General features: G+C 41.1%; 1 protein-coding gene across 2 annotated transcripts in view; it reads right to left on the bottom strand.

Moving 5' to 3' along the window:
- The window catches only part of TNR (tenascin R), a 111,985-nt gene extending 94,832 nt beyond the window's left edge, over positions 1–17,153 (bottom strand). Inside the window, exons 1-4 of one of the 2 annotated variants that reach the window (XM_072648566.1) lie at positions 16,600–17,153; positions 13,865–14,341; positions 8,615–8,878; positions 2,182–2,297 (exon numbers count right to left, since the gene is read on the bottom strand). In XM_072648566.1, coding sequence (XP_072504667.1) covers positions 2,182–2,297; positions 8,615–8,878; positions 13,865–14,341; positions 16,600–17,092 — 1,350 coding nt within the window. In that variant the 5' untranslated portion in view covers positions 17,093–17,153. Of the gene's footprint in view, positions 1–2,181; positions 2,298–8,614; positions 8,879–13,864; positions 14,342–16,599 lie in introns of those variants that run through there. The other variant, XM_072648567.1, reaches the window with a different exon arrangement.
- Positions 17,154–18,410: the final 1,257 nt, after the last annotated feature.

Here is an 18,410-nt window from a genome sequence, read left to right as displayed (position 1 = left end):
TTGTCTCTGTGTAGCTGTAGGGTGATATGATTTCCCTCTCTTTGCAAAAGACCATTTCCTCACATTCTTCTATAGGGATGGCATGCAGCCAAGTTGCATGGTGCTTTTTTTCCTTTTTAATTCCTTAATTTTTTTGTTGATTATCTTTTGTTTTCAAAATTCACTCCATTTCCAATATGCCTCTCTCTCCCTTTTTCACCCATTAAGCTAACTCTTGTACAGAAGAATAAGAGAGAAAAAAAGGGAAAAAAGCAATCTGGCAAAATCAGTCAACACATCTAATAACATTCAATATTGTGCTCTCATAGTATCCCACTTCTGCAAAGAAGGGGGAAGGTGGATTTTCCCAACTTTCATCTAGGGTCAATATTTGTCACTATAGTTATACAAATACATTCCTTTAAAATTCATTTCTCATAAAATAAAATTTCATAATAAATTAATCATTGGTCATGATATAAACATGCCATCAACCCACCTTAGAGAGAGGCAGTATGGCCCAATGGAAAGAACACTGAACTAGAAGTCAGGAGATTTGAGTTCTTGTCTTAGCACTGACACTAACTAGCTGTGTGACAGTCCCTTACCTTCTCTGGGTTTCAGTTTTCAGGTCTGTAAAAATGAGGGAGTTAATGTACTAGGTGGTCTCTAGGGTTCTTTCTGACTCTAAAATTCTATGATTCTAAGTTTCAAAGGCACTCAAAGCTGAAATCAGGAAACTTTTGACTAGAATGTACAATTACTCATTAGAAATAGCTCTTGAGTCAAAAAGGCAGGAAGATACAGTAATTTGTTTGCAAATACTCCCCAATTTGGACAGAGGAAGAGGAGAAAGGGGATATGATTGACGTTTATAAAAACTATAATGGATGACATCATTCTCTGAAGGTTAGGCCTATAACCTTAACCTAGACTATAACTCTAGATAGGCTGACAGGTGGAGAGGCTACCCTATTCATTGGAAATCTTCAAGAAAAGACTATGTGATCATTTTTTTGGAATGGAGTGCAGGACATTATTTGGGAGCACAGAGAACCTAGATGACTGCTAGAGTACCTTCTAAATCTAAAATTCTATGATCCCAAAATTTTTTGCAAAACATGCAGAACTAGAGGACAACTCTTGGAGATTATTAAAAGAACTATTTCATCCAGTAGGCAGTAAACTTATGGAACTCATTACCTTCAGAAGTACAGGTAGAAAATATAAAAAAAGTTCAAGAAGAGTTTATCTAAATTCATGATAGAGTTCTAATGAGCTATTAAGGAAGCCAGAGTTGTTAGGGCTGTAACCTTTAGAGAATGATGCCATGGAAAATGTTTCCACAAAGTATCCCTTAGTATTACTGGTACATGTAGAATACAGCACAGCCAGATGGGACAGGAGTCTGACTGAATCTAGCCTTTCTTGCCCCCCTCCCAAAAGAAGAGAGCCATCTTAAGGAACGGTTTTGCTTTTTTGAATGGCTGCACCTACTAAATCCTGAAACTGTTGAGAGAAGCAGCAGCTCTGTTGAATGTCTTCAGTTTTACTTTCATCCTCAGGTTGATCATATGTATTAATTTCAGGCAATTGACCAGTGGGACAAGTTTAAATCTGGTCCCCTGTGCAAACAAATAGGCTCCTCTTCCAGTTCACTATTTCTAGAGATGACCTTGTGGTCTCCTTCATCTTGCAGAGGGGGCTATTTACCAACAACTCATCTTTAGTATTTTGAGGACTGCAAAATTTTTTCCCCATACCAATACTACTTAGAGGGTAGTAAAGCAATTATTACCATTTTACAGAAATGGAAACTGAGGCTCAGAGAGGCTAAATGCCTTTCCAAAAAGGAAACACAAATACTTAGTGGCAGAACTGGGACAAGAGTCCAAGTTTCCTGGATCCAAGTCCAATGTTTCTTCCACAAAAACATCCTGACTGGATGTAAATGTATAATTAGCACCATATTTTATTCAACCAAGAGAAATGCAGCTTGGCATGTTAGAAATGCCTCTGGAAAAGGAAGAAGGGATATAAATTCTACTCCTGGTTCTGCTGTTAGCTAGCTATGCTAACTTTCAGCCTCTCCGGGTTTTATCACCTTTAGGCAGCAACTTCTTCTATACAACTGACCCAATTCCAGGTGGAGATTAGCTCGAGGATGTAGGGCATGAAGCAGTGTAACCAAGTGGTTGTTACCTTTGGGATGAAGCTGATCTCCCACCCATCGAAGGAGAAGGAGAAGGGCTCCCACTGCACCTCCACGGTGGTCTCTGTGATAGTCTTGAACTGCAGCCCTTGAGGGGTGGAGAGATCTGGAATACAGCAATGTGGGTGATGGTTTCATGGGTAACCCCGATGAGCCCATGGATCAGCCACAGAGCATTAACTTCAGCTTCTCAGCAGACTGCCCTCTACCCCATACATCCCACAGAATGTGCAGAGAAATCTATACACAGAGAATCTATACACTCAGTGAAAAGCCTCTTCCTCATCGTGGACTTTGGTCTTAGCTTAATTAACATATAAATAATTGAATAGATTCCCTAACAAATGATTTTCCTATACTTCCTATTATAAAATGGTTCAGTTGCTCAAGAAAAAGGTCCCACTTAACCCCTCTTCCAGCTGTTGTCTTTGTTTTTATGTAGTGCCTTTTCGCAAAGAAGCCCCAAATGCTTTCCCAAAGTCTTCTTTGGAGCCTTCCTCATATGCCCAGGAGGCACAGATGGAACAAGTGTGTGTCCCCATGGTGTGCACAGGATTATTGAGGTGAGTTGGCCAAAGGTACAGAGGTAAACCAGCAACCCAGGCAAGACTGGGTGATTTCTTTTTCATGAAATAGTATGCTTTTCACCACTAACAATGAGTATTTTGTTTTGTTCAGAAGAGTGAGACAAGGAGGTAGGATATTCCAGTGCTTTAAGTAACAGCCAGCTTCTGCGGGGGAAAATGTAAACATTAAAACTAAAATTAAGAATATTTTTAAAAAGTTCGTTTTATCTCTCCTTGTCCAGTGTTCTCCTTCCTCACCTCATGTTCTTTCCCTCCCTCATGAATTCTTTATCTTCATTCTTCCTCTTTTCTGTTTTTTTTTTCTTCTTGACCTCTAGCATTTTTTCCCCTTGTATCTCTCAATCTTTCTTCAGCTTCCCTCTGGCTTCTCTTCTGTACCTTCCTCCAACTTTCTGTGCTTAACCCAGGTGACAATGTATTTTTTAGAATGGTATTCCAATTACCCATTCTGACCTGTGGCAGCCCCTACTTGGCTATGTTCTCCAGGGTGCTTGCCCCCATTTTGGCTATTGTCTCCTGGGATATTCCCTTAGGAGAACTAACAGCATCTTCCTCTCTCTGTTTGGGTTCCTTCTCTTGCAGCATGCCTGAGAAGGAGCCTGGTTGGTTCTTAACCCTTGGAAAGCTTGTCAGTGGAGATTATATGATTTTGCCTTTGTCACCTGGGAGCACGCTTAAGGGGATGCCCTGAGTTGGCATAACAAACCCTGGGAAGGATGGAGACTTCATTGCTTTATACACGAATAAATCAGAGAGGAGACATTTGGGAGTCCTGCCAGGGTATCCAGAGTGGTGAGTCATCCATGAGCAAGGTGGGAAAAACAGCAGATGGTAACCTACCTTTGTAATGTTATCATGCAGGAGATTTTAAGCTGGTTCTTGGGCACCAGAGGAATTAGTAAAAGGTCAAATACAAACAAAGATAATTATAGACAGATGTACACATAAAGTCAGCTTCCATCTGGGGGCGTCCTCTATTGTAACACTGAAGGTTATTAGTCACCCAAATGAATTATTGAATCTGTTCGTGAACTCTGGCAGGCGTGATTTTTTTCTCCTATCTGGATGGCTCGGTTTTTAGTCCTTTCTGAAGCGAGGGGGAACAGGTAACATTTCCAATTCTACTTGACCTCATAGAACTGAACCAGGAGTAATGGGGGGAAGATGAAGAGAAGCAGTTATAAGTTCGATGTAGATAACACTTTGTAATCACTAGAACTACACAAAAGGGAAATAAGCTGCCTTGAAAGTTGGCCTCAGGTTAAGCCTTGATGACCACTTTTCTGGTGAGTTTTATAGAGGGGATCTTGTAAAGGTATAAGTTCAGCTGTGGGGTTGACTTGTAGGGGTCCCTTCCCCTGTTGAGATTCTGTACTTCTAAGAAGTCTTTCCCCTCTGCCTAGCCAAAATGTTCATATCCTTCAAATTCTAATTCAGATACTGCTTCCTGCATGAAACCTTCCATCATTACTTGATTCCGCCTTTTTATTTTTTTTCTGGACTCGTATTGTATTTATAAAATATAATAATGTATGGAGTATTTAACTATATACTTCCTTTTTTTCCCCTATTACTGTTTCATATTTCTGGGAAGAAGGTGAGCTCCTGAGAGCAAGGACTACCTCCCTTTTTTTCTTAGTATCTTTAGCACTCAACACAACGTCTGGTGCATTGTGGGTGATTAATAAATGCTTGTTGGTTGAATGATTAATTAATATTACCTTTTTTCTCTAATCCTCATGTGGCTTATACTTATATCTCTTTCAGTGCCTCACAGTTCTGGGAACATAATGGGGACCCCCAAAGGAAGAGGAAAGGAGGGGAGGGAATGAGCATTTATCAAGTGCCTACTATGCGCAGGCACTGGTCTAAGGTCTCTACAAACATATCTTCTTTGATCCTCACAACATTCCTGAGAGGCAGGTGCTATTAGTATTCCCACTTTACAGTTGAGGAAACTGAGGTAGACCAGGGTAAGTTTCTAACCCAGTATCCCAGAGCTAGTAAGTGCCTAAGGATTTGAACTTGGGTCTTCATGACTCCAGGCCCATAGCTCTAATCACTGTGCCACCAGCTGCCTAATTAAATCCTTAGGATGCTCTTATAACTGACCTGCAAATCTCCATCCAGCACCATAGGAACCTCTTGAAGTTAAGGATTATATTTCATTTTGTCTTTGAAGCCTTGGATCCTGACACAGGGCCTTGTACACAGCTGACGCTAAATACATGTTTACTGAATTGCATTGAATTGTTGGGGAATATCTGAGTGATGCCTGTCATCTAGTTTTATTTTTCTGCTGCCATGATGCTGAATGTCTCTGGAAAAAAATACAAATTTTAGCTTTCTTCACCTTCTCCCACTTGAGCCTCCTACCCCTTCCAACCACTAAGTCATTTCTTTCTCTGCCAGTTCATGGCCAAGTGAGTTCTCTTCCTCATTATTCACTCTTTCTCAGCCCTTTGTAATGTGACTCTCCTCTTTCCCAGTCATTTAAAATCTCTCTTTCAAAGGTCACTAGTGAACTAACAATTGCCAAATCCAAAGACCTTTTGCAGTTACAGAGTGATAAAATGATATAATATCAGAGTTGAAAGGGACCTAAGACATCCCCTAGATTAGAGGCATCAAACACTCAGGCCATGGGCCATATCTGGCCCACAGCATTCCTTAATGTATTCTGAACAAGACTTTGGGAAGTATTTAGCAAAATAAATAAAAATATAATGAAACAGATCAAATTACTATATGGTTTTCTGAGTCACAATGTGGCCTGCAGGGATCTGAAGGTACAATTCATTGGCCCACATTTCTATTTGAATTTGACACCACTGATCTAAAAATTACCTTTCCCTTTACAGATGAGGAAACAGAAGCCTAGAGACATGAAGTAATTTCATGGTTACAGTTAGTGGTGAGGCTGGCTCTTGAGGACTTTCTATCCTTTTGCCCTCTCTGCAACATTGAGCGTCATTGTCTACCCCACTCCTAATGGACTCTCTCTTCTCTTTTGGTCTCAGAGACACCATCACCTTTTACTTTTCCTCCTACATATTTAATCTGTCCATTAGATCTCCATCCTCTAACTGATTCCTTAAGGTGAATGTTCCTTAAAGGTCTGTCCTTCACCTTTACTCCCTAGTTCTTCTTCAGCAATTTCATTCATTCTCACACATTCAGATACTACCTCAGTTCAGACACCTCTCCAATATCTTTTGGGCTGAACTTTCTTCTGAGCATCAGACCTACATTTCCACCTGCCAACAGGATCCCTCTATCTGGTTGTCCCACAGGAATTTCAAATGTATCATGACCTGAATCAATCTTATTACTTTCCCTTTTAGTTTTTCCTCTTTATAACTGACTTCACTATTCCTTCCTGTGGAAATGCTAGTCCTCCAGACTCCTGTGTTTGAAACTTTGGAGTTACTTCTGATTCTTCCCTTTCTCTCACTTCACATATACAATCAACTACTAAGTCTTATCGATCCCCACTTCTGTAATATCTATTACATACAAGCCATGTTCTCTATTTACTGGCTGTGCTCATACAGGTCCCCATTACCACCTGTCTGAGCTAGTGAAAAAACTTCCTAATCAGTATTCATTCTCTCTCTCTCTCTCTCTCTCTCTCTCTCTCTCTCTCTCTCTCTCTCTCTCTCTCTCTCTCTCTCTCTCTCTCTCTCCATCTTTCTGTCTCTCCGTCTCTTTCTGTCTCTCTCTGTGTCTGTCTCTGTCTGTCTGTATCTCTCTCCGTCTCTCTGAACTTTCTGTCTCTGAACTTTCTCTCTCTGTCTCTTCTCTCTTTGTGTCAATCTCTCTCTGTCTGTGTGTCTCTTTTCTCTCTCTCTCTTTTTCTTCTCTTCTCCCTTTCTCTCTCTGTCTTTTTTCCCTCCTCTCCCCCTCTTAATCTATTTTCTGTCTCTCTGTCTCTCCTCTCAATATCTATCCTTCTTGTCACTTCTATAATAATTTTCTCAGTGATCTGGACACATCTCTTTCTGTGCTAAAATAAATCTCCAATGGCTCCTTATTGCTTACTGAGTCAAGCTCAAACGTCTTTGACTAGTTCCCTACAATCAAGAAACACTTTATCTTTCCAGTCTTATTTCATACTATTCCTTTCCATTACACAGTGGGTAAAATGGACTTTCTGCTCCCTGAGCATAGATACTCTGAACTTTCTTGCCTGTACCTTTCTTTGAGTTGTTCCTGATTCCCAGAATGCCCTCTTCCACTTTTTAAAACCCCTCCTCAAACATTTTGCACTCTTCCTCATCACTTCACATGCCATAATGTGTCATATCTTTACTGATGCTTGTATTCTCTACTAGACCATTGATTACATGAGGATAAGTGCAGGGATCACTTCTTTTTCACCCCCCTAGTAAACTCTACCTTCATCTAGCATAGTCTTCTGTATACAGTAAGTACTTAGTAAATATCTGTTGAGTGCATAAAAGACAAAATGTTTGTTGATGGCTAAAGCACCTTTCAATTCTTGGATTCCATGTTTTAAGCAGATAGACTGATTTTGGAAATCGCCTTAAATACTTTTATGTTAATGCAGCTTTGTAAAGATTAATCTTCTCTTCCGGAAACTTCTCCCCTCAGAAGGGGAATAGTTTCAAGTATCCATGCAGAATGAGGAGAAAAGATTTCTAATCTCTAGCCCACCTCTCCAGTCACACTACTAAAAACAAATATCAGGGAAGAATCAGCACAGTCCTTGCTCCCTGCTTCCCTTTCCTGTCTCTCTAATTGCCATCACAACAAATTCTACTCTCTTGAGCTTCCTTCCATCCATCTAAATTGTACCATAGAAATTGTTGCCATCGTTGATTGAACTCTAAGTTATTCTACTTCCTTTCTTAAGGATTTTAACTATTAGTTCAGTCTTCTTCTCTATTGTCCTTTTCTTCATACTCAGAGACTTTGATATTCATAATGATTTCACCCTTATAACACTTTAGGCTTTCTAGTACATCAGTTTCCTCACCTGCCCTCTCTTTACTCTGCCTCTGTCAGTCACAGGAATGATACTAACATTCTACCCTTATTTCCTCAAGCTTGACCATGACAATTCTCTGGTCACAAACATCTCAATCCATCTTCCACACAGCTGCCAGAACAACCTCCCTAAGATGGAGAGAGGATTTACTGTCATTCACCATCACCACCAAATCTTCAGTAGCTTCCTGTTGTCGTTAGAATTAAGTATAAGCTCTTTAATTCCACTCTGCTATGTGCTTCCATTTTGTGGGTGAGTTCATCCCATTCACATCCACAGTTATGATTGCCAATTGTGTAAAACTCTTTAATTCAACATTTAATGACCTCTATAATTTGGGTGTAATCTATCTTTTTGGGGTTATTTCACATTATACCTTTTTTATGTACTCTATGCTATGTCTATACTTGACTACTAGCTCTTCCTCAAATTTGACATCGCACTCCTGTGTGTTTCTGCACAGGGTATGTACCCCATGATTGGAATTCATGCTGTCCTCATCTAGCAGCTTTTTCAGAATGGTTACTTACTTTTAAGTCTGAGTTCATGTGTCACCTCTTGCATGAGTCCATCTCTGATGCCAATTGTTAGTTTTCTCTCCAGATTACCTTACATTTAGCAATTTCTGTATATTCCACCCCACCCCCCCCCCATTAGGATGTAAGCTCCTTGAAAGCAGGAATAGTTTCATTTGTGCCTTGATATCTTCTATGCCTAGCATAGCCCCCTATACAGAGAAGGATCTTAATAAATGAACTCTTGAAGCAATATAATCATTAGTTCCCTTGCAAAGAAAAATGGAGAGGAAGAGAATACAATACATACGAGTGGCCACCTTGGCAAGAGCAGGGAGGCTGAGGGTGTCACTAATGACAGCAAAGACACTGATGTTGTAGGTAAGTCCTGGCTCCAGCTCCTTGATGGTAATGGCACTCCAATCCCCAGGAACCCGTTGCTGGAGCTGAAGACCTCCCAGGACCGTTGGCTGGTAAGAGATCACATATTCTGTCACTGCCATCGGCCCGTCCCATTCCAGCTCAATGGACCTGTCGCTGATTGCGGCTACACGCAGGTCCTCGGGAGGGGCAACTGCCAGGAGGCAATACATAGACAATAGGAAGTCAGGGGATTGCTTCCCCTATTCCAGACCAATTTCATTCCTTTATCCTTGACTTATCTGTCATGACATGTAGTGTTTTTATTGACCATATCTATGCCTGTCTGCCTTGGGTGAAGAAGAATGTAACCCAGTTGAGATCAAGGCTCCTGTCTTCTCTGCCTTCTGTACTCTTACTTCTACAGTGCCTACTCCAAGGCTGTGTGCCATCTTGGGTATTTACTTAAAACTGATGGATGATGATTATATTTGAAAAATTTTGGCCCCACGTCACTCTGCCTACCGATAACCTACTTTGGTCCCTGGACTTTGAGCTGTTGTCTAGCTATCCTTGCTCTTTTTAGTTCAGCACTGAGGAGGCTTCAGCAATGCCTACAGGCCACCAGAGGGTCTGATGAAGGCAAATTACTTGCCCTTTCATCAGCACATGCATCCTAAAAGGGTCATATTTCAAATTAATAGGAGATATTATTGGTCACTTGCTTTGTGATTATTAATTTTTAGTCTTGGTTTCTCCCTCGCACTTATCCTCAACCGCTGTCTAAAAATTAATGTTTCTTGAAGCATCCATGTACTAAACTAATGAGGAATTAACACCAGCACCCTTAAAGAAAGACAAAAAGGAATTTAAAACCTAACTAAGATGGACTTACAAGCTCCAGCAGCCCACAGATTAAGCCAAAGATGAAAAATCAGTATTCAAAAGGCCATAATGAACAAGTGCAGCTTCTAAATGTAAATGATGGGTTATTACTTTAATTAGTCTAATGACTCTTTGCTTTTCCCCCTTTCTTCTCTGGAAGATTTCACATTTTCAGCATCTTCCATCCACTCTGTATTTGTAGACATGTACCCCAAAGTCATTTGCACTAGCAGAATGAGGGCCTCCTCACCCAATTTCAGATCCCTTTGACTTCCCTAAGGCAGAAGAGAGGTGTTAGTGTTTTTAGCTTTATTTTATGGTCTTTAGCAACAAAATTGCTTGGGTTCTTTTCCTCAAACTCATTCTTTCTGTAGAAGGGTATAGCTTTGCTTCCTTACCCTAATCTAGAATGAATAGAGAACATACCTAGTTATGTACTGTCCTTTCCCATTAGAATGAAAGTTCTTTTTACTTTTTCTTTTGTATGATCCAATGCTTAGCGAAGCTCCAGGCATACGTTTAATGCTTAATAAAAGTTTATTGATTGACTGTAAGAGCTAATGGGGATATTGTCTGTTAGCTCATATCAGTGAAATAAGATAGTCCCTGCAACCTTGGCTACCCTCACACATACCCCACTAATCACTTGCATTGGCAGAATGAGGGTCTCTTCAACTAACCTCATCTCTCTTTAAGGTAGGAGAGATGTAGATAGCTACAGCTTTATTTTAGGGTGCTGAGTCATCGAATTGTTTGGGTTGCTTTTCCTCAAAGCCACTCTTTTATGTACAGTTATCCCTTCCATATCAGCCCTCACTCACTCAAAACAAAGTCAAGTGCAAGTCCTGTCTTATTTCTCTGATGGCATGGTCTTCTTCGGCAATGAAGGACAAACACACTCCCTTCCACATCATGGAGGTTTAGGGAAAATTCTCATAAAGTTTTTTGGTCTTCCCTTTGTACCAGAGAAGAAGTCTGAATTTTTCATTTTTCTTTTAAGGGGTGTTTAAAGTGCCTTATTGTGGAGTTTGGGTTAAGTATCTGGTGAGAAGCCCTGTATTGTCTGCTGGCCTTCAGGTGTTATCTGCGGCTTCTGAAAAGCTCCCCCCAAAATTCCCCATCTAATTTCTTATACTGACCTTTAATATATTGAAACCACAACAGGAAAAGTCATGATGTAGAAGGGATAACTGTAGGAGGACATAGCCTTGCTTCCTAGCCTAAATCTTGAATGAATAGAGAGTAAAGTCTTTGACTAATTCCTAAGGTCCCAGCCAAGAGCTGTCAGTAACCTGGACACAATCTAGACAGCTATAGAGGCTGAGCCTGGACTAGAGTGCTCTGGAATATGCTTTGTTTAGAGAGTGCTTTCTGATGGAGAACAATTCATGATCTCCTAAAGGATTTATTCTCTAGGCTCCTGCTCTCCTACTGCTAACTTGGTGGCTTTAGTGACAAGACCAATGAGGCCCTCCTCATCAGAAGAGTTTTCCTCTTCTGGCAGTGTTCTAGTGAAAGCACTGGTACAATATTAGTTTGGTTATTTGGTTCTTTTCTAAAATCGATATTTCATTCAATTGGGAATAAAAACCAAAGGCATGATAATAAATGAAATAATTGAAGTTAAAGCATCTTAATAAACTGAAATAAGGACTTAAAATGATAACCAATTTACCATGTAGCATTTTCGGGTTTGCAAAATCCTCTTTCAAATGAACTCCTTGAGATTGGTAAGGAACATGATTAAAGAATATGCTATTGCAGCTTGCCTTATCTCTATTTCTCTCCTTCAGGAAGGATATATATTGAGAATAGGCAAAAGGGGAATGAGACCTCTCTGTGACTATTCCTTTTCCTAGGATCACATCATTGGTTATGCTGAGGAATGAACAAGCATCCCTCCATATTGGATAGAATCCTTCCCATTATGTTAAGTTAGGAGCTCTCAGCAAAGTCATAATTGTACCTGGAAAAAAATTCAGGGGTTGGGGGTTGGGAAGAGGCAAGGCAGTTATGAAGAGCACAGTCTGAATGCAGATAGAGGGGTGGCTTAGTTCCATGGAGGTTAGAAAGGAAGGTGACTGTGAGTGGCATCAAGGGGATTTAGACCCTGGGGGTTTTGGTGGTGATGATGGTTGTTCTGCGAACCCAGGAGGAGGGAGGACCTTTCCTGAGGTAGTTGTTATAGGACTTTTTTGAGGGGATGAAGTGGGGCCCTTCCCCCTGAGATATCAGTGTCCTGGAACAAAGTTCCGTTTACCCTGTGCTTGTTATAGCTTTGGGTCAGGCATTTTCCCCAATGCATCAGAATGTTAAGTGTTTCTTTCTGTTTATCTCCTAAAGTCAATCTCAACCTGTCACTACAGAATGAGCACTAGATGGCAGGGGTCAATAGTTTCATCTGAATTTGAAAGTTTAAAAAAATGGATCAACAGTAATCAATGATTTGATAAGAGGAGGCTGAACAGTGGCTAAATGATTAAGATAATTTTTCTGCTGTGAAACAATCAGATCTGACCAGTAAATCACCAGCAGTTTGTCAGACCCAGAGATTGGGTTCTGAGATAAGAGCATCATCACGTAAACTTATTGATTATTGATGGGAGATAGACCCCAACTTTGTGTGGGGGGTTGTTTTTTATTATTATTGTTTTAAGACTGAGTCTTCTTATCTTGCCTAGGTTGGAAGTGCAGAGGGTCAGTCCCACTACTGACAATCATGGGAGCTTTGATCCGCTCCATTTCTGACCTGGGTGTTAGCCCTCTGCTTAGGCAACCTGCAGCCCTCTGCTCTCAGGGGTTTTCCATATTGAGGTTGACCTCAGTGTGGACAACCCCATTGGCATAACCTACTATAGCTCAGGACTCTTGAACCCAAGAGGTCTCCCAGCCTCAGGTTCCCAGTCACTGGGATTACAAGCATACACCATACTAGGGGGCCCCCACTTCGCCATAGCAGCATCTGGTAAAAAATGAGTCATGATTGTTTGACATTCTTTTTTCTTATTCTACTGGGTATCAAATACTAAATTGCTACTAGTTATGCTAGCTAATTTTTGCATACTTTTTCCTAAATAATGTTAGTCTTTCCTTAATATAAACGCATAGTAAGAGACAGCATGGAGCAAAAGAAAGTCGACCTTGGAGTCTGGAAGACCTGAGTTCTATGTACCTCTGGTACATAGTGATTATGGGACATTGACTAAATTATTTCAGCTCTCAATGACCTAGGCCAGGAATCTCCAAACTTTCTTGATTGTACAACCATGTTAGGTATATTTTTTTCCCTTATGAGTATGGTTTTAGTAGGGAATGGAGAGGAGTATTTCTAATGGCTCTGTGTAGTTGCTGGGAATCTGGGTTAGGTTATAACTACCTGAGGAGCCAATCTGGTAAGAGAGAGAAAAGGCTGAGAGCTGGTACAGCAATGGAAGGGAATGAAGTAGGGGACTCTTGGGGTGTACTGGGCAAAGGGTGTATATGGTTATGTTGGAGACAAGTCCCATGGTTGGTTTGTGCAGGGAGGGGGTGATGTAGCTCATATTCCCTTTCCCTAATTGGCTGATCACATTCACCTCTGAGTTAAACCATAGGTCTCCAGAGACCTATGTGGAGACCACGGTTCTAAACAACCCTCTTTGACTTTAAAATTATAGGGCAGTTGCTTATATTCAGTGGAAAAGGAAGCTTTTTTACTGGAAGTTCTGTCCACCAAAGAAATCAACCCCACCTTAACTTCACAGGTTAAGGTATAATTATATAAATGAATGATATCTTGCTCATGATCATTAAGTTCAGATACAAAAGAGTTTAAAACTAGTTTTTTTTTTCCTAAATGCATTTCAAAATGGGAGTCACTGGGAAGATTTGAGGGCAATGACGTGGCAAGATAGTGTGGGAGATATCTGAGGGTGGGTAGCATCTGCCAAATCAGATGATGTAGGCAGCTGCCCACATTTAGGGAGAGCCTTGTTAAAAAAATAATCCCCATCACAAGCCCCCCAGTTATGTGTTATCATTATTAGTAGTATTGGCTTTGCTTCCTGGTTTCAGATGTGATGGTCTTTTGTTTGAGGCAGTCCTTGACCACTTCTGCTTTCTCCCCTTTTCAATGCTTGATCTGCCTTGTCAACATGGTGACCCAACTTTCTCCCCTTGAGAGTAAGTGAGCTTTCTCTGGATGTGAATTTCTTCTGTTGGAAAACCATCAATTTTATTTTACATCATCCTAGTAACAACAGATAGAGATCATTTTGGAAATGGCACCTCAGTGAGCCTACACCCCTCTCTCCCATTCCAGTCTCATCCTTCCTACCTGCAGAGCAGTCAGGACCCTGGTAGCCTTCCTCACAGAAGCAGATCCCGTCCTGGCAGTGCCCTCGCCCACTGCAGGCATTCAGGCACTGGCGCTGGCTACAGTCTTCCCCAACATAGCCCTCCTGGCAGAAGCAGGTGCCATTGGAGCATCTCCCTTTCCCCGAGCAGTCCCCGGGACACCGCAGCTCACTGCAGTCTTCTCCCGTGTACGCCTCTTCACACACGCACTCGCCGTCCACACAGAGTCCACGGGAGCTGCAGTCAGTTGGGCACCGGAGCTCTGAGCAGTCATCACCGCTGTAATCACTGTCGCACACGCACTGGCCTTCCACACACACCCCGCGGCTGGAGCAGCCCATGGGGCAGTAGGGCTCCGAGCAATTCTTCCCAAACCAGCCTTCGTTGCAGATGCAACCACAGGACTCTAGGCTGAAATTTCCATGGCCACTGCAGTGCGGGATATAATCCAGTTGACCTGGAATGATCAGGAAACAGGTGGGAAGGAGATAGTGACTGCTCTAATAAAACGCCTTCTAGGAGAGGGTGGAGCTAACAGCAGTTATCCCTCTGGGAGTAAATTATCATCTTATTCTAAGGGAGGTGATGACAGCTGTGCTCTTGACCATGTGTTTTCTCCTGCTCACTCCATCCTTGCATAACTGCCATTGCCTATGGCACTCATGGCTTGCTGGGATGGCTCTAGTGGATATGACTTAGCACATGCCTTTTACTGTGGGAGGCAGTCTGATGATTGGGAAAACTGTTGGACTTAGAGCTAGAAGACATAGGGTTGTTGGCAGCTGGGGGCAGTTGAATATCAGTTCTGACACTTTCTAGCCACAGAGGCTAAGGAACTTTTCCTCTTTGAGACTCAGTTTCTTAATCTTTAAAATGGGTACAATAACACTTGACTAACTCAGCACAGTGCTTGTGCTCATCATCACATAATAGGTGATTAATATATCTTTATTGACTGTTTATATCACTTTAAGAAGTGATTCCTAACCTTACTAGTACTCGACTTAATATGTGTTTGTTGACTTAATCTCATCAGTGTGAGCTGTGATGAAGACCATGAAGATGATGATGATCATAGTCCAGAGTTAGATGGATATAGATTTGGAGGTGGAGGAGTCTTAGAGGGAGTAGGCCAGTGCCAACTTTAACCCACTTATGAGAACTGATGGTTAAATTTTCAGAGTGAGCATTTATGCCTCATTTTCCCCTCCTCTCTTAAGGCTCTTAGATTCCCTAGTTTCCTTCAACACTCAGCTTAGATATCTCCCCTCCCACTTGGGACCTTTGCTGATTCACTCAGCTGTTAATATTTTATCCCTCCTCCAAAGAGACTGTATTTGCTTACATCTGTATATATATTCTCCCAGTAGATTATGAGCTCTGTGAGGACAGGATGAATTCTTTCTTTGTATCCCAAGAGCCTAGTATAATGAATTGCATTTTTTGAGGGAGTAGGAATGGAATCTATACCTGGGATGTCATCTATGTGGGCAAATCTCATTGAGCGTCACACAGAAAGAACATGTCAGATGCAGGTTATAAATCTCAGTTTTCCTAATTCCAAGGCTAGTTCTTTATCCACAACACTTTAGTACACCTTTTGTGCATATTAGTGTTTAATAGATATTTGTTGAATTTTTCTGATTATATTTTTAAAAAAATTAAACTGAACAAAGAATTACGAAGAATCATAAGATTAGAAATCTTGGATTGGATTTATTGTTTCTTACATCTTCTGATTCTTTATTTGGGTTCTTAGTTTGGGAGTGGGAGAATGAGGTGAGAAAAAACATAAAATATTTCACTACTGAGAAAATGATCACCAGCCAGCTACAGAATCTCAAGATGAGCTTGCTTGCAATCCCTCTGGACTTGTGTGCCATTCAGACACTATTAAAATTTCATCCCTTCTGCTTTCTGCTTTCATCCCCAAGAAAGCTTCTGTATTATCTGATCACACAGCAATCAAAGTTAGTACCAAAATAAGAAAATAATTTCCCCTGTTATTACCAGAGGAGGCTACTTTTCCTGGACAGGGCAGAGACCCATTTTGTGTAAGGACAGTTGAAAGTGAACTTTGGAAAGGAACTAGATTCCCCTTATCATCAGAGAGAGGAAGGTCTCTTGTGTCAGAGTTAAGAAGGCATCACTGGCAGAAGTGTGACTGCATGGTAGTGGTGGGTGGTGGTGTATTTCCTCTGAGCTTGGAGTCTTTTAGGATGGAATGAGGTGGAGTGGGAGAAAGGATTTCAATTCCTTTCTCAATGGAGATCTCCTTTGAGCCCATGATGGCTCTCATTTACAGAGATGGGAGAAAGCCTGAGATTGAATGAACACAGTAACTGAATTCTCTAGTCCTCCAGGTTAACATGGTTAGATATCAATCCAACAGCCTGTGAAAACCAAAGATGAATGAAGACAGACATCAAATCCCCCACTTGCCACAGAAGATATGCTGCTGAATCAATGTACTATTACCTGACTCATCCTCCCGAAATCAGGTTAATGTATTGCAAATGGACTAAGCAATGTAGAAATTCCCTGAACTGAATCCCCTGGGATGGGCTACATTTAGATCTTAGAGATTTATTAACAGAGTGTTATACACAGAGTACTTTTCCCCCCTGGCACTATGAAGAAATGCAGGATTTCATCCTTAGTGCTTAATTCACTCTCCAGCTTCTCCCCACCAAGATCTCATGCATTCCATGCTACCTGTGGCTGCATTTTCCTGGCAGCAGTTGGAGGTGCATTGGTCTCGAAGCATAGACACTTCCCTCTCCAGCATTTCAATCCGATTCAGTAGTTCCTGCATGAGCTGGGCAGAGGAGGAGCATCTGCAGGCCTGTTTAGGAAGGTTGATCCTGTGAGTGAAGGTGACATGGCTCTCACTGTCCGAGGTGTGGTCCATGTATATCCTCTCATCTTCTGCACTCACTTCTTGCTCTGCTGAAGCCTCCAGACCAGAAGAACAGAGGCTGTCCAAGGGCACATTGATGTTATATACATGGTTGAAGACCATGGGATGCTCTTTGCTGGATGCACTGTAGTTAACAAATCCCCCTTCTTCCTCCACTGTCTGTCTCTTGACCCTTTCCGTTGTCACCTCCAATTGACACTCTGAGGGTTTGAAGACAGAACCTAGCAAGATCAAGTTGACCCCAATGAGCAAGTTCTTCAGCACCACTGTTTCACCATCAACTCCCATTTTTCTGGAGATGAGGGAGATTCTTGAAGGCCAGCCTGTAGAGGATTGCACGGTAGGATAGCAATCTAGAAGAAATGACAAACAAGAAAACTTCTGAGATGTGAGGCCTGACTACACCAATGCCATATGGTGGTGAAAAGACCCAGGGAGAGGAAGAAAGAAAAACCTGTGAATTTTTGCTTTGTATGTAGCCCAGAAGGTCAAAGTCTAGGCATCAAGACACAACAACACAGGCAACCTAAAAATAAGTTGACCTCTTAAAGTGACCCTTTGGTTTTCCCAAGGACTTGGTCAAAGAATTCTGCATTTGAGTCCAGCTCCATGGTATGAAGGTGGGTCCAACCAAGGACATAAACCTTTGTAGATACCTATGGGAAAGGGCTTTGTAATCACAATACAGGGGCTTGCTTCAGTTATCAATGGCAAAATGTAGCCATGGCTATGCCAAGTATATTTTATGGGGTGGTAGAAAAAGGATTTGTATTCCAGATTACTTCAGCATGGAGAAGTGTTCACAACTAATACAGCAATCCATTTATGACTTAGGTGAGAAGTAACTTAGGTGAGAAGTAAGGAATTGCCAGAGGCACCTAGAGGTTAAGGTTGGTTTACCAGTCTTGAAACTGGTTAGTTTCAAGAAGTTTCAGATGCCAGGATCTGAATTTTAGGTCCAGCTCCCAATCCTCAGTGCTATATTGCTTCAGCATAAATTTGATTAAAGGAACAAATCAACAGAAATCTATTTTCTCTCCCTCCCATCTCATTGAAAAAATCCAACAAACAAATATATTCCTTGTAATAAATATGCATAGTGAAGCAAAACAAATTCCCTCAATGACTGTATACAAAAATTTATTATGTCTCATTCTACACCCTAAATCCATCACCTTTCTGTAATGGATAGCATGTTTCATCATCTGTTCTCTGAAATCGTGAATGGTCATCACATTGATCATAGCTTACAGTTTTCAAAGTTGTTTGTTTTTTCCAGTGTCATTATATAAATTGTTCTCCTGGTCCTGCTCACGTCATTCTTCATCAATTTATAAAAATCCTCACAATTGTTCATTTTTATAATATTGATGTGATAGTGTAAATTGTTCTTTTGGAAAATAGATTTCTGCTAAATTTAAAAAAATAGGTGGTGTGTGCATGTGCTACAGATGCTAAATATTGCCCTTTCAGATAACATCACTGTATTATTAATTTTACTTAACTGTTTTATGGTATTACAAGAAACCTATCATGAAGTGTTTATAATGTAAAAACAAAACACATCAATATAACTTTAAAAAGGAACAAATCCCAATTACTTCAA

This window comes from Notamacropus eugenii, chromosome 2 (genome assembly GCF_028372415.1).
Source record: "Notamacropus eugenii isolate mMacEug1 chromosome 2, mMacEug1.pri_v2, whole genome shotgun sequence".
Taxonomy (NCBI): domain Eukaryota; kingdom Metazoa; phylum Chordata; class Mammalia; order Diprotodontia; family Macropodidae; genus Notamacropus; species Notamacropus eugenii.
The sequence above is the reverse complement of the archived record's forward strand: the minus strand, read 5'-3'. Positions and strand labels throughout refer to the sequence as shown.